Raw genomic sequence first — 17,104 nt, 5'->3', positions numbered from 1 at the left:
ACGAACACTACTCTCATGAAAGGCAAAGTCATGATACGAGGATGGAATATGTACGAAAAAATGGACGGCTTGACATATTCACACCTATGATGTGGTAACTAAGCAGAAGGCACTTCAGCAAATTAGAAGCATTGCAAACTAGACACCATATGAAAGGTGCAATCAATATCACTCTGCCAAGTTAAAACTGTCTCATCATAGGTGGCATTCATCAAACTAGAAGCAATACATGCTAGAAATCATATTCAAGACGCAAACCAATATCACACTGCCAACTTAAAGGTGTCCCATCATAAGTGACTGATGCAGGATACACAAGAAGAGTAGTTTCATGTAAGAACATGGTGTAATAGACAGATATAGTATGTACCAAAAACAGGAAAGCGTGTCATATTCACACGTATCATGTGTAAACTAAGCAGATCGAGTTTACACTAATTAGGAGCAATACAAGCTAGACACCATGCAACATGCAACCAGATATCACACTGCCAAGTTAGAGCAAGCACCTTGGATGGTGGAGTAGGGGAGTGGAGACTTGGACCTTGTAATGCACTATCGGTACAAGGTGAATCGGTACAGATGCTCCGTTTACGTTGCTGCAGAGGACCACCATCATCGCCTTCCTTACTCTTTTCCTTTGTAACATCCCAAATTTTCAATTTGGAATGTTATACATAGATCATTCTTGCATAGCATGTTTTGTTGCATTTCGTCTCGCGATCCTCGAAATCCTAAGCAACTCAAGGACCCTCGGAGAGAGTAGGGGATTTCCCAGATTTCATATTTGATTTATATCAAATATTGAAACGAGTATTTTGGTTTTAATTATTTGTCTCTCCGAAAATATTTCATATTAAAATATATGAGAGGAGATAATATGACTTCTCCAAAATAAATGAAATATTGGGGAAAAATATTAAAATCAATTTTTGCTTTTATTTGGATTTTATTTGCAATTTTGGTTGCATTAGAAAAATTGCACGTTTTCAAAATTGCATTTTAGGGCCAAAAAAATGTTCATCTCGTTCTAAATATTTTATTTAGATGGAGAAAATTTGTTTTGGCATTTTTAGAATTTTATTTTATTTTCTAGGATTTTCTGAGTTTCGGTGGAATTATTTAAAAAAAGCGCGCCTAGGCCTAGCTGGGCCGAAGCCTAGGGCCTGCCCACCTCGCCCCGCGCCGCCGTCTCCTAGCGGGACTGCACCGCCACCGCCGACAGGGAGTCCGGCTCGGGCTCCCGTTCCCTCGTGCCATGCCCCCTTCCCCAAGCCACCTCCGCCCCCCTCCTTTATAAGTCGCGCCCCCGCCGCCCTTGGAGCGCCACCCCGCCGCGAGCCGCCGCCCCCGCCGCCGAAGCCGCTACCGCGCCGCCTGCCGCTGCCACCGCCGCCGCCTTGCCGCTGCCGCACAGCCGTCGTCCGCTGCCCGCACCACCGCCGCCCCGCGTAGCGCCGCCCCTCGCCGGAGCCCCGCCGTGCAGGACCTCGCCGAGGTTAGCGCCGTTCGGTTTTTTAGAAAACCGGATCGGTTTTCGTTAGAAAACCCTAGTCGTTTTTTCGGTTCGCCGGGTTTTCTTCGGTTTTTCCTTTAGCAGACGTTCGTTTTAACGAACGGTTTTCGCCCGTTAGTTATAGGTAACGAACGCTCGTTCGTTAGCCTGTTCGTCAGTTTTCTTTTATCGGATTAATCCGCGATTATTTCTGATTGCGATTTCTGATCTGATTTTCGTTTTAGTTTTTATTTTCGCTCTTTAGTCGGAATCAGGCGATTCAAGCGCCTAGATCTTCATCTCGAGACCCTCTTTTCGTTTAACCAACTTGCACAAGTTTTTGCTACTGTAAAATTTGACCTAGGTCCAGATTAGTAAACGGATCTTGTTTCTTTCGCCGTTTGAGTTTCGTTGCTCTGTTGGATTCGATTCTTTTTGCAAATCGGAGTTCTTAAGTTGAACTTTTTGGTTAGATCTTCTTATTTGAGTTTTACCCATGTTTCTTAGTTTGATTTCTTATGTATGCTATTGTTTTTTTGCGATAGAATTCCCGGAGTGCGGAGCGTGTTATTTGGAGTGTCTAGGTTACGCCGATCGTCAGCAAGGCAAGTAACACTTTGATCATACCTCTTTATCACCCAGTTTTTATGGATTAGTTCCAATCCTCAAACATTGCATGGTTAGGATGTCATTAACATGTGTGTTGGGAAGTAGTTGATGAGGTAGAACCTATTGCCATGTTACATTCAAACCCTTGGGAGTTACTTCTAGACGTTGTTTATATTGCTATGCTATGCTCGTAGACGTGGTTTGGGTGAGTGAAATCCATGACAGATGTGAGATTGTTAATTAATGGTTCAACTTAAGGTGGCAACTTAAATACACATCTGGGTGGATTGAGGCACCTGGAGTACCCAGTGTTGCCTGTATTTTTTTTGGAAATCCCGGAGTACCCGTGTGATCTTCCTATGGACCGCCACCTAGGCTCAAAGGGAACTGAGATTATTCATGCTAGAAACTTCCGTGTGCAGCCACAAGCTATTATGGGCTCTAGCATAGTTGAGTAAGTTACGTGAAGCTCTTGAAGAGGTGGATCAGCAGGTAGTGGGTTTGTAGGTTTGGTATGGTCTGCCCGGAGTAGAGAGTTAATGTTTCTGAAAGACTGTGTCTCGGTCATCCGTTTCTCAAACATTATGTAGTGCGAGAAATTCAACGGAGGCGATCGAGTCTTGTGGGGAAAAGTGCGCAAACCTCTGCAGAGTGTATAAAATAATCATGGTTAGCCGTGTCCCGGTTATGGACAAATCTTGAGTATCTAGTACTTGGAGTATCTTAAGTATCTCATCACCCTAAAAATAATATTGTTGGGTTGTTAATTACCTTAATTGGGATTGAGTTGGAGGAACCTTCTCAATGATGTTTCAACTACCATGATAGTCAAAATTAAAATCTATTCCTTTGTTGTACGGAAAAATTGGCTTTTCGCAAAACCATAACCATAGAGCTTTCCACCAACCAAATATGCATGTAGTGATAGCATTATTCTGTTCTTGCTCTACTATGTTATTTTGCCAGCATATTCCATGTGCTGACCCGTTTTCGGGCTACAACGTATTATGTTGCAGACTTTTTAGACGAGGAGTAAGGTTCATTAGGTCGTTGTCGTGTAGCTCAGTGATGCCGTTGGAGTTGATGGACTCACTTTATCTTCCAAGCCTTCCGTTGTTATCGTATTAGATGGCCTTAAGCCGTATTTATTGTAATAAGTTCTCTTTGGAGACATTCGATGTAATAAGTGTGTGATTGCTACTCTGTTATAAATCCTCGAGTACTGTGTGTTTCAGCATTACCGATCCAGGGATGACACTGAAGCACAGGGACTTGACCGTTTGAGGTCGGGTCGCTACATCCTTCCTATTTCTTGATTTTGCCTTGTCAAGTCAAACCCACAAGAAAAAGGAATAAAATTTGCTCTTCAGAACTCATTGATGCATGATACTGACGAACACTACTTTCATGTAAGGCAGTCGCATGATAGGAGGATGGAATATGTATGAAAAACAGGACGGCGTGACATATTGACATGTATGATGTATAAAGTGTAAACTAAGCACAAGGTGCTTGAACTTGTTAGAATCAATGCAAGCTAGAAACCATATGAAAGATGAAACCAATATCACTCTGCAAAATTAAAAGGGTGCCCCAACAAATGTATTTGACCAAATTAGAAGCAATACATGGCAACATGCTAGAAATAATATGCAATATGCAACGAATAAAGGTGAATCATCGTAAGTGATTGATGCAGGATACAGAAGAGAGGTAGTTTCATGTAAGAACAAGGTTAACTCATAGATGTAGTGTGTACCAAAAATAGGAAGGAATGTCATATTCACAGGTATAATGTGTAAACTAAGCAGATTCAATTTACCCTAATTAGAAGCATTACAAGCTAGACACCATATGCAACATGCAACCACGTATCACACTGCGAAGTTAGAGCAAGCACCAGTGATGGTGGGGCGGGGGAATTGCAGTCATCAACTAGAGAGCTACGTTGACTATCTTCATTTAGCCTTGATGTTTCTTGAGAATCATGTGGGGATGATGACACTGCACTCTTTAAACGAGTATGGCGTCTCACAGTAACCCACTGGGGTGACTGTCTCATCATAAGTGATTGATGAGGGATACAAAAGAGCAAGTTTGATGTATGAACATGGTTAATAGACATATGTAGTATGTATCAAAAATAGGAAGGCATGTCATTATCAAAGGTATAATGTGTAAAGTAAGTAGATGCAATTTAACCAAATTGGAAGCAATACAAGCTAGCCACCATATGCAACATGCAACCACATTTGACAGTGCGAAGTTAAAGCAAGCACCTAGGATGGTTGTGTGTGGCAATTGAGATCATCAACTGCAGATCTATGTTTACTGTCTCCAACTGCTGACACATCACCCTTTAGAGCGTTGAAATACTTAGTGCTTATCTTCGAATTACACTGGAGCAACTTCTGTCTTTTCTTTTCTGCATTCATCAACACTACGTCAGAGTCAGAAATACCCATGCATAAAAAAATAATAGTGTGAGCATGGGTGAAGTGTGTGCACAATTAGTATAGTGTAAAGGAAGCAGATAGCAGGTCGGTGAGAAATAAATCACGGGAGACATATGATAGCTCTACAACATGCATGGCACACTAAATTACTACAGGATTCTATGAAAATAACAGTCGACTGAAAACAAATAGGTCAGTCCATTTTTTCTGCACCGTCCGATGTACAAAGAACTGGCAGATCGCCTTTATCTACCTCCAGCCAGTCAGTGTTGACGATCTTCCGCGAAACGCCAGCGACCACCGGCCCAGTCCCCTGCATGTGCCCTCCCTCGACCTCACCGCACCGACGTGCTCGGCACCGCCCCCCGGCCATCCATTCAAGCCCTGCCGACCTCCAGATCAAGCGCAACCAGCTCCTGCGCCCCACACCCCTATGATAGACACCGATGTGCCGCTTCCCCGGTGAACATGCGGACTAGGTGCTCTGCGCGCCTAAGCGGGTGCTGCTTCTTTTAATTGCGGTTCGACTGACCCTGAATTGAAATCCAAGTGGGCTACTGACCTCTAGCAAAGGTGAAATAGTAAAGGGAGGAAACCTTGTGCATTTAGTATCACGAAGAAGATGCGGTAAGAAGTGCTCAACTAGTTTCTTTCATGGGATGAATACGGTGTGAGCAGAGACGTAAGGTTTGCATGAATAAGGGAAGAGGAGTACCTCTTTCTGCTGGCAGTGCTATGTCCTCCTTCTGTTTTTCTAATGATCTTCTTGTGGTTCGCTGGAAACGAGAATTTGTGGAGGACGGTGGAGCCTTGGACGAACCCATGGCCAAGTTGTTGAGTGTGGTGCGGTGGCCGCCAGTCGGTGGCGGGGAACCAGATCCAAGGCGGCGAACGATGGCGTAGCAGGAACAGCTTCGATGCGGTGGACGGTTGCGACAGTGGAGCGGCAGCAGTGAGGCGCAGGACGACGTAGTCGGAGTGGTTCTGGTACGGCGCACGTTGGTGTCGGCGTCGTGGAGGCAGCTCTACCTCGGCTTCAGTTGCTAAGTCTTTGAGGGCGTTGCGGTTGCGGTTGTGTTGGACTACGACGTCAGGGTACCCACTCCGGCATGACGGAGGAGGGCGGCGGTGGATTGGGCACTATGGGGTGGAGGACGGAGGGGGCTGGGGTTTCGCGGCTGGTGGAGAGGGCGTTTTGGCGCCCACGGAGTATGAATGGGGAAACGGAGGGAGGCGCGGAACTAAGCGAGAACAATGTTTCGGTTTGGGACACGCTTGTTTGAAATTTGGGCAAAGTTACAAACTTTGCCCCCACCTAAAATTTCGGATATATTTCAGGTTGGGGGTAGGACAGTAATCTCAGGTATCCCAATTGTGGGCGGGATAGATTTCGGCCGAGCGCATGGGTGTTTAGGCGCCCACGGCGTATGAATGCTTCTCGGAGGTGGTTGAGACTAGCGTCTTGGTGAACTTACAAACCTACCCCGGTTTTGACCTTTGGACATCGGGCCGATAGGCTACATGGGCCAGAGTTAGGACAGTAATTTAATGCGTAGAACCGCCTTTTACACGTAGATGCACTATGCCTCCGCCCGTTCTCACAAACGCGCTATATATCTCTCTATCTACCGCATAAGTGCACACACTTTATATGCATCGGCATTTCTCTTTCACACATGCTCACAATATCTCTCGGGGTGTCGGGGAGTCTCACGCACATGCTCTCTCTGTATCTCTCTCTCTCTCTCTTTCCGACTACTATGTACCACTCTTTTCACTAATCTCAGTTGGAAAACACTATTTCTCTCACATGCATATATACACACGCCTGGTCTCTACTAGCCCTCTGTACGCACATATATGTGCCTACGTGTCTCCCGCACGCACATTATCTTTAGGCCTCTCTCGCACACATTGCCCTCACCAGACACACCTCTCTTTTAGTAGTTGGCAGATATGATTCCATCATATCATTCGGTAGGATATCCCTGATTGTTAGGCTGGATGGTAATATGAGGCAAAGTTTTACCCTAGTTCGGACCCTTGCAGTTGAGGAAAAAGCCTACTCCGGGTACTGTATATTAGTGATAGGGGTGTGTAGAAAGTACACGTGAATACCAGGCATTGTGCGTGTGTGTATACTATCGACAAAGTAGCCCCCAAGCTTCTATAACATACTGGGGGCCTAGGGTTACAAATCATATATAGTCAGCTTATCACCACTGGGGATAGAGTCCTCCGCGACTCTGGTAGCTAGCTTTGTGTTGTACGCCGAGTCCTCCACATGGGTCTTCGTATAACGCGTCTCGGTCCAACCTATGTGGCGCAGGATGGAACCGACCCATGAGTCCTCATGTTGACCCACCACAACTAGAAATGATGTGCCCACCACACCACACACGCAATTGGCCACTAAGAAAATATGCATATACAATAGTACAATGTTATACATGAAAGTTAATTACATGGTGCATCCAAAAATATTTGTTCTGCATTGTGAATGTTTATATATTCTCCTAAAATATTAGGCACGGGAAAGAGAAACGAAGGGCATATCTCTCCTTGTCTCCACTGGACACCCCCTCTTTCTACACCACTTTCACGTACGCACACAAACTATCTCTCAGCCCTCTAAAAGTATGCATGCCCACGACACATTCACGCGTGATGGTCACTGTATTTCAAGCTAAAGCACTATACGTTCACTGGAATTCAGAATATGCTCATTACGGTCATCATATACATTCTTGTGGTGATCATACGGTATCTAGCTCACGATACGTCTCCGTATTTTCTTGATGACACTGACGGACTTTGCATTTGATGCGTGCTCCGTATTTTGTTGACGACACTTATGGTCATTGTATTTGAAGCGAAAGCACGATATGGTCACTGGACTTCAGAATAAGCTCATCACGGTCACCACATATATTTTGTCGTGCTAACCACCATGTGGTTGAATGGTTAGGAGGACAGTGGTTTCTCGAGCCCACCAGGGTTAAAGTCCCAATGCTCGCATTTATCCTGAGTTAATTTTAGTATTTTTCGGCGATGTGCGTTTAGTGGGAGACGTTCCACTCGACTACGAGGCACGTATGGTGACTTCGTAAAATCTCAAGATCATATGCTGGCTCACTCTCTCAAAGGTGCTCATAGGGGTAGGGTCTGCATGTGTGCGCTTATAGCGGTGAGTGCTTGCGCATATATATGAGCCCTTGCGTCTGTACTGTGTTAAAAAAAATACATGTCATGATTATACGGTCACTGGCTCACCCGTACAACTCCGTATTTTGTTGATGACACAATCAATTGACCAGTCAAACGTTCCACGTGGCGCAACTAGTGTTGCACCGTTGGGGCGCGTAACCGTGGGGCCCACCTGTCAGCTTGTATATGAAAGAAAGAAATGGTAGTTTGAGTCTGTACTATGTTAATAAAATACATTTTTGGGTGATCATATGGTCACTGGCTCACCATACAACTCTGTAATTTGTTGATGACACGATCAATTGACCAGTCAAATGGTCCACATTCAGCAGCGCACATTACCATAGGGCCCACCCGTCAGCGCATATATGAAGGACAGAAATGGTAATAAATTAGTGGTCGGTGGGTACTCGAAGTCGTGAGACCTCTGGTTGGTAGTCGCCGGCGGTGGGGGCACGTTGATTGGGCGGTGAGGTGGGGGTCGCCGGAGAAAAAGCTCGGCGTGGGGGGCCTAGAGGGATGGCTGGTGCGGCGGCGGACTGGCGGTGGGGAGTGGTTTCGGGGCGGGTGGGGCAGCGCGGGCCGGCGGTTCGGCTGGTGGTGGCTGGCGGCTCAGGGGGGTGGAGTTTGATGATAAACTACAGGCCCTTGATTTCGTATCCAACGGCTAGAAAATCTAATGACCAGAGATGAAAAAGTTAGTCGACTGACGTGTAGCCTCACCCCGCATGTACACATGCACGCACGCAAGACACACACGCATGCAGGCATGCAACACTGACACATACGCATGCACTCACGAACACACGTAGTACGCACACATGCATGCAACACTGAAACATACCCTTGCACACACGCAACACTCGCACGCCTGCATGCACACAGCACACGACGCAAGACACACGCTCAACCTATACATGCATGCACCCTTTGTTAAGGACATGGATTGTTACGGGTATTAATCAATCTTATCTGTGATAAGCAGAACATTGATGTTTGCAGCGGTCTTTATGAATCACAACATATCGAATGGGCTATCAACATAGTAGGCTTCTCTACATGAAAAGGATGACGTCACACTCAATGAACAATCATCAGTTTATGAAATGCCCGCTTCTGACCGCCCTGGCCCATCAAATGTTCCTCTGTTGTGCGCTGCCTGCGTTGGGTCACTGACATGCAGGCCATGTACCCAAACAGCCCACATGTCAGTGGAAGAATGGCGCAGTGTCCTACATCAGAGTCGAGGGCGCCACTCGCTGCACGCCCGGCTGAACACACCTCCTTGCCGCATTCAAATGCCTCCATGAAACCCGCCCGTGTGGAAACCTTAGCGTCTAGGCCTGGCGTTTTTTAGCTGTTGTAGTTACCTTACTGGAGCTTGCCTGCCAGATTAGTGTGAAATCCATCTGGATCTCACGCCTGGTTGTCAGTGGGGTGGTGCAGGCTGGTGGTCGTGGTCGTCGGGTTCAAGGCTTGGGGCGTGGTCCATGGCAGTGCAGTGGAGGCTACTGGCGGCGTGCAGTCGCTTGGCAGTGGAGCGTCGATCCATGATAGTCGGCGGGTTAGGTTGCGGGAACGATTGGACGCTTCTACAGCCCTTCTGCGGCAACATGTGGTGCCCGCTCGGCGTCTCTCTCTGGTGGGTAGGTGGCTGGTGCTCGCCATATGCACTGATGGGCAGGGAGATATGGTGGGGTGATACGTCTCCAATGTATCTATAATTTTTAATTGTTCTATGCTGTTATATTATCAATCTTGAATGTTTTATAATCATTTTATAAAAAATGATACTAATCTATTGATATAGTGGCAAGTGTCAGTTGTTGTTTTTTGCATGTTTTTTACATCACAGAAAATCAATACCAAACGGAGTCCAAATGCAACAAAACTTTACGGAGATTTTTTATGGACCAGAAGACACCTAATGGGCCAAGGTTGCGCCCAGGGGGTGCTCCGAGGAGAGCACAACCAACCAGGGCACGCCAAGAGGCCCAGGCGCGCCCTGGTGGGTTGTGCCCACCTCGGGTGCCCTCCGGACCGCCTCTTTGCTCTAGAAATGCCCCAATATTCTAGAAACCCTAGGGGAGTCGACGAAAATCAATTCCAGCCGCCGCAGAGTCCAGAAACACCAAATCCAATCTAGACACCATCACGGAGGGGTTCACCACTTCCATTGGTGCCTCTCCGATGATGTGTGAGTAGTTCTTTTTAGACCTTCAGTTCCGTAGTTAGTAGCTAGATGGCTTCCTCTTTCTCATCTGATTCTCAATACAATGGTCTCTTGGAGATCCATATGATGTAACTCTTTTTACGGTGTGTTTGTTGGGATCGGATGAACTTTGAGTTTATGATCAGATCTATCTTTTTATATCCATAAAAGTTATTTGAGTTTCTTTGATCCCTTATATGCATGATTGCATATAGGCTCGTATTTCTTCTCCGGTATTTGGGTTTTGTCTGGCCAACTTGATCTATTTATCTTGCAATGGGAAGAGGTGCTTGTATGATTCGCCCGTTCTTGTAAGCAGTTCTATGATGAAGGATGTCTCTGTTACCATTACAACCTTATGCGTGTCCTTTTATTTACCACAATCTCTAGTGAGAAATGGTGAGCACACAATAAGCTTACTGAAGACCTTGGGCCCTCCCTCTTGTTCCATTTTCCGAACCTGCATGCAAAGTGGGAGGAGGATGAGGGGCAGGAGCACGGATGACGAAACAACCTCCTTGAGATTTCCTATCAGGTTAATTATTAGATGGTTGTATACAAAATTATGCAGAGAAGATATGATTCGACTCAACTCTCATAGGTGTCATCACTTTACATGCATCCCAAGCAAGACGCATATATAAGAAAATCACATCCCACATATAAAACCGAGACTTTTAGACAAGAGAAAAGTCTACTAGATCCCTTCCGCTTATTCAAATTGATTGAGAAATACACACCAGAAATAAGAGCATTAGCCGCTAGCTAGTAGCTTAGAGAGGGTGCACGTAGACACCAAGCGCGGCGAGATATATCCCACTTCGTCCGAAGAAGCCCACGATGTTGCTATTCTTTTGCACGGGTATGGTGAAAGTGGTTCCCTTCGCTTGTCCGAAAGGCCCGTATGTCTTCATGTTGGTGACAAATTTCAGTGATGTTATTATGTTGTGGTTGTCTCTGCCATAAAGGCTGAATGTTCCGGAAACTTCCTTCACAAACTCAGAAGTGCCGAGTATGAACTGCATTGCGCAAGAATAAATAAGTGTTTGTTGCTTACATATGAAACTAAGAAAATCACATAAAATTTCATTAAAAGAGTCCACTGACCGTATTTTGTTTTCCTCCAGAACCTCCCCAGGGTCCAACAGTGCGCTTCTGACCAGCTTGGTCTACATAAGAAAATTTGATTGAATCAATGATGGTGCCGCTGCTAATTGTGATGCTCTCTATACGTCTTGGTGCCTCGACGATGTCTTTATCTGAGCCTCCATTTCCACCCCATGGTCCAACCTTTGTGGGAAGGCTCTACAATATGATAAGACAATTATGTGATATTTTCTTGAATAAAAGGGACGCGGACACAAACTAATGAAGATTTAGGTGAAGACAAAAAGTAGTTGTATATGTTGGTTATTCATCTCACCTGTGAACCTTTAAGCATGGGATAAAATCCATGGACAGTGAGCTCTATGATGTTACCGTTGCTCCTTTGCTCATGGAACTTTTTGTAGATGACACCGGTCGCCATAGCGAACTGTCATGTCCCACCAACAATAGCCCACTCACCTTCTTCAACGGATATCCCCATCACTTGAAGCGTTGATCCCTTAAACCTATATCACGTTCAGATGTGGTTGTTAAAAAATTCAAAAAAATAAAATTCAAAAAAAGATGTGGTTGTTAACTGTATCATGCACTGCAATATACAGTATTACCTAATGATATAATCATATGTAGTTTAACTAATCAACATGAAGATATATTGCTTCACAAAGATATATATAACCATGTATGAATGCATCTGTGTACGTACCTTTCAACCTCGAATGTTATGCTGAAAGTATTCTGCCAGTTACCGGCATAGATATGCAGGCCTTGTGCACGCGCAACAACGGTGGCGCCGGGGCTAGGGCCATCACATATCGGCCAGTTGTTAACGACGGTCGCACCCAAACTGATAGTAGCATTCGAGTCTATTATGCCTGACTGATTCTGGTTTGAACCAAGGGGAGTGTGGAAAAGGTACAGGCTGCGGAAGTTGAGCTCATTGCTCTCCACGAACGCGGTGCGGGGAGTTATCTGGAAATTGGCCATGGTGACTAGTGAGTTGGGTGGGGCTCTGGTTCAAGGGATGTTGTAGGCTTATGAGATGCTAGTAGATTGTTGTGTGTGAGAACTAGAAGGCTGGGAGTCGTATTTATAGATCGCTAGCTAGGGCCAATGCCAATAGGAGCATGTCTAGGATTAGATGGAGCGAGACATCCCATGATGTTTTGTGCATGTGAGGATCAGCCATGTGCACCACGAAGATGCTAGGATGCATACGAGGACAGAACTGGTGGTGCTGACTCATCCTTGTGCATCACAAGCACCTTTCTCACCGGCAACAGAATCACTCAATCTCAGCTTTGGTGGCAGTAAGGAATAAAGGCACGTACGGGCAACGCTGCATGCTTTCTTGACTAAGGATGTGCACCTCGTGCATCACGAGCTCATGTGCTCCGTGCTCACAATCAGGATAAGATTTTTCCTCCAAGGCCATCATTAGAATACAACGATCCTTAGGTGCAGCTTGTTAGTAATTTGGTACTACCTCCATTCGAAAATACTTGTCGAAGAAATGGATCCGGAAATACTTGTCAGAGAAATGGATCCCGGACGGAGGCAGTATATATGATTCAGTTTTAAAATGAGATTTCCCTCTGAATGGGAACTTGTGGAATCCTATAGGATGGACCATGAAATGAAGGGCTGAAGTTGATTACTACATGTTCAAGAGAGATAGGGTCGTACATCGCGCCTATTTTGAAACTTCAGAGCCTAGGTGTCTTATAAATTTTTGATTCTGACAAATTATTTTTGAAAAAAATTCAGATGATCATTGAGTACTATTTCTCAATAATAACCTTAATAACTGTAAAACTCACTATCCCTTGATAAATTTTATATTCATAATTCAGCCCGTTTGCGCGTTTTAACATGGCATAATTAGGACAATGTTTGCTATTCGAGACTCGTGCATCACGAGAACCTGTCTAACCGACAAGAGAATCACTGCATCTCAGATCTGGTGGCAGTAAGAAATAAAGGCACGTACGGGTAATGCTGCAAGCGGTGTAGATTGAGGTGTTGACTGAGGACGTGCACCATCTGCATCACGAGCCCTCTCCGCTCAGTGCTCACGGTCAGTACAAGATTCTTTTCAGGGAGGGAATCACTACTGTACAAATGGTGTTGCCGCTAACAAGGAAAACATACTGTTAGGCTTGTCCTACTTTTGTAAGTTGTGGAAATCCGATGGGATGACCATGAAATGAAGGGCTGAAGATGATTACTATTACAGGTTCAAGAGAGATTGGGTCATGCATCACGCCTTCCCTTTTTTTCCTAGTACTCCCTCCGTAAAGAAATATAAGAACATTCTAATCCCTCCGTAAAGAAATATAAGAACATTTAGAATGTTCTCATATTTCTTTACGGAGGGAGTAGAATATAAAGTGTGAAGTATATATGGTGTGCCTATGTGAGAAAACAACAAAACAAAAATGTATTTTGATAATTATTGATATGTGTATGTGGCATCCTATGTAAGATACTGCTCATGAGAGTATTATGGTTTAGCAAAATAATAGCCCTCTTATGAGTTTAACTACATTTACGAAAATTTCAATTAACAAATTAACTATTTGCAATATATGAGAAAGCATTTGCACTCAGCCTACCGGGAATCCAGCTCGGCTCTTATATCGAGAGGTATTCATTTAACATTTTTCCCAAAATGCGCATACATATTTTTCCCATCAAATTCATGTAAAAAATAGAAAAAAAAAACTATGTTCTAAATATTTTAAATTAAATTATTTTCTTTTTCATGTAAGTACAAAATATATGCAAGAGAATAGTGTAAATTCATACTCCCTCCGTTCGAAAATATAGTAACTGTGCGCCCCACGGTGGCACCCGGCTTATGTATAAACCATGTGGCAGACGAGGCACTTGGCTTATTGTTCGACGAGATTTTGTCGTAATTTTGTGCTTATCAATTATAAAAATATAGCGTTAATATGTGTGTACAAACAAGTATATGCTAGAAATTAAGATTACTTGGGCACTTCTGTTATCAGACCCCGCGCCCATCATGTTTCCCGGCATGTCTCAGGTTCACAGAAGCTCACGTCCCAGGGAAGACTATAGGAAAAGATCATGAAAGGGCTACCTGACCCAACACAAGTTGGGTTCGGTGTGTAGCCACATGGAAACCCTGGGTCGTGCCACCAAAAGCCCCAAATAAAGTGCCAAAGGGTTTTCTTAGTACACATAGGTGAATGGTTGTCTTCCAAGTTCTGAAGGTGGGCCCCCGAGCAAGTGTGGAAAGTGATCCCCGAAGAAGTGCAAGCAAATCTCCAAAGTGAAAAAATACTCATGAAGTCCAAGGTAATGCAGCCAGCCCATGCAAGCAATCCTCACAATAGAGGAAACCTCAAATTCCAAGAAGCAATCAAAAAGTTCCAAAAGTGCCAAGAAGCAAATCCGGCAATCTTGAGCGGTAGGGGAACCACTGGAAAGAAGGCAGAAGATAGCCATTCACCACCCCTCATTAATGCATGAAGAAAAAAATAGCCAAGCTGTTATCCCAAAACCATCACCCTTATCAACCTCACCTAAGTCTCTGGGTTCTTGAGGCATTGCGCGGGGGGCATGATCGAGCTGTGGGGTTTCTCGATACCATGATGGGCTAGGGTATGCTTTTCTACTGCCTGTCAGAGGCATCTCTGAAGCACGGTGTCCCCATACACATAAGCTAAAGCTTATTCAGTTCTTAACTTGCTGATGGTCGTTTCGACAGTCCCCAATGATAAGCCCTTTGGTAGCCTTTATTGATGGCACATTATAGCTAGTGATTGTCAGGAGGGCCAACATCTTCATCCAATCTAAGAAATACTTCATTTTTTATGACATTACATTCCATAAATATGCTTGCATGCACTCTTTTGTTCATCATCAATGCAGCCATCACTAGTTAATGGCGCACACGTTGAGCCTGCACCGACAGGATGGCTACTTGGACAGCAACAAAACTGCGTCATGGTAATGTCGATGACATCCTGACATTTGATTGTCTACCCCAATATACGGCAGACACTGGGGCAGCGAACCCGTGTGTCCACAATGTCGTCGACAACATACTCCATCAACATTGGGGGCAATTGCATCAGTTCATCCAAGACGTCGCCGACGGCATCTTGGCTTCACCAACCTACTCCATCGACATTGGGGGTTAACACTCATGTGTTCACAGGGTCGTCGATGACATCCCGACATAGAGCTTTCTACACCAAGCCATCGACACTGGGGGCAGCGAACCCGTGTGTCCGTGACATCGCCGACGACATCTCGGCATCGAATAATCTACACCAACAAACTTCATCAACACTAGGGGCAGCAACACCAGTGCGTCTATTACATCGCTGATGATATTCCGGCACACTATTGGTCTACATCAACATATGTTGTTAGCACTAGTAGCAGCAACACCCATGCACCTACAACACCGCCGCGGCACTCCGGCACCCTTATCTTCAACAACAACGAAGCGAGTTGAAGTATATTCCGGCACTCTCTGTTCTGATCACGCTGATGGGATTCTGGTGTAGAATTTTTTTCTACCTCGGCCACAACGTCTTGGTGTTACCTCGATGATTACGAGGTGACCCACCAATGGCTTTCTAGTATCTCATCTACATCAACGTGTCAACTTCACGGGAGCAGTGCAACGCGCCAGTGCGGCCAGCGTGAATCTGTGAAACCCTTCAATTTAGCCGGCTGGCACCGCGACAGCTGCGGTCGCGGCTAGATTGATAAATTTACTTCAGGGCACAGCATGGTATTTTGCCGTCAAATGAAAAAAAGAGGTTGTATTGTTGGCTGGCACCATAGCTGCTACATGGTCACAACAAGTTTCCTCGTCATGTAAGTGAATTCGCTTGCACTATTCTTAATGCATGACTGCGACATAGTCTCATCTTTATGTCCGAAGATCCACTTCCTCGGCCATAATTTGGGGGAGTACCTAGAACTCATCTAGATGAGATATAATTTGGTCTCATTCACTTGGAAAACAAGAACATATAACATCCACGTCAGCACACACGCATCTTATAGCATCTTATAGCATCACATCCAATGGCTATAAAAGATGAATGAGACCAAATTATATCTCATTTAGATGAGTTCTAGCAAAACTGATAATTTGGAGTGCCTCCTAGGTGTTCTAATTAATGCTGAGTGATGGGTGCACCGCACCAACACACGCGCCCATCGCCAATGTGACCGCTAAGACGCGCCCTTGCCACTGATACCTTCGGACGCCACAGGGCTGTCAAGAAAAGGACCTCAGGATACATGTGTACATGGCCTCATTGTATGCAGACATTTCCTTCTTGTATGAGTTGAAGAGAAGTTGGGACGTGCATGTACCTCGTGCGCACAAGCAAGTTCTGACTTCATTAATCATGATAGCAATCTCAAGATAATCCAGCTGCTCTCGTGGTAACTAGTACAAGCACATGTGGTGGGAATTCTACGACTAACTTCGATGCTATCTCGCCACCAGGGCTGCTGATCTACTCGGGCGCAATGGTTGTTGCGGCCGCCGCCAGCCAAGCACACTCGCTGGCGTGGCGCTGTGCAACATCAGTATTTTACCTTCGTTGCCCTGATGAAGAGATACATATACCTGCTCCTGCACGCCTCATGGTCCTCCGCCTTGATGATGGAACAAACAGCAGGAAACATTGAGGGAGGTTAATCATAGTTCTCTGCATGCACATGTACATTTTTTTTGAGGGAACATGCACACGTACATGATATGATGAAAATCCCATGCGTGCATGCGGCTACTAGGTAGCTAAGTAAGTAGAGGGGCTAGTTGGCTTAGATTACCGGTGCAGGCCCATCAGGCCAGGCCGAACGTGCCAGCCTTGACCATGCGCAGATCTAGCTGCTGCACCGCACGCACAAAGGATAAGTCTCAAAGAGATAACGTTCTTATCATCTCCATGAGAATAGCACCTGCCGAACAAGTCCTCCGCAGCGTCCGTGCATCTCATAGCTATCCATTGCCAT

General features: G+C 45.3%; 1 protein-coding gene across 1 annotated transcript; it reads right to left on the bottom strand.

The window, feature by feature from the left end:
- Positions 1–10,752: 10,752 nt before the first annotated feature.
- LOC125540903 (protein GOS9-like) lies at positions 10,753–12,128 on the bottom strand. Its single transcript, XM_087526744.1, has 4 exons — positions 11,793–12,128; positions 11,403–11,592; positions 11,087–11,284; positions 10,753–10,998 (listed from the first exon to the last, which is right to left on the bottom strand). Exons 2-4 carry the CDS (start codon positions 11,505–11,507, stop codon positions 10,753–10,755), a joined length of 549 nt encoding a protein of 182 aa, XP_087382870.1. The 5' UTR covers positions 11,508–11,592; positions 11,793–12,128.
- Positions 12,129–17,104: the final 4,976 nt, after the last annotated feature.

Source organism: Triticum urartu, chromosome 6A (genome assembly GCF_056163025.1).
Source record: "Triticum urartu cultivar PI428250 chromosome 6A, HENAU_Tu73, whole genome shotgun sequence".
Lineage (NCBI taxonomy): Eukaryota > Viridiplantae > Streptophyta > Magnoliopsida > Poales > Poaceae > Triticum > Triticum urartu.
This window is presented reverse-complemented; position numbering and strand designations above follow the sequence as displayed.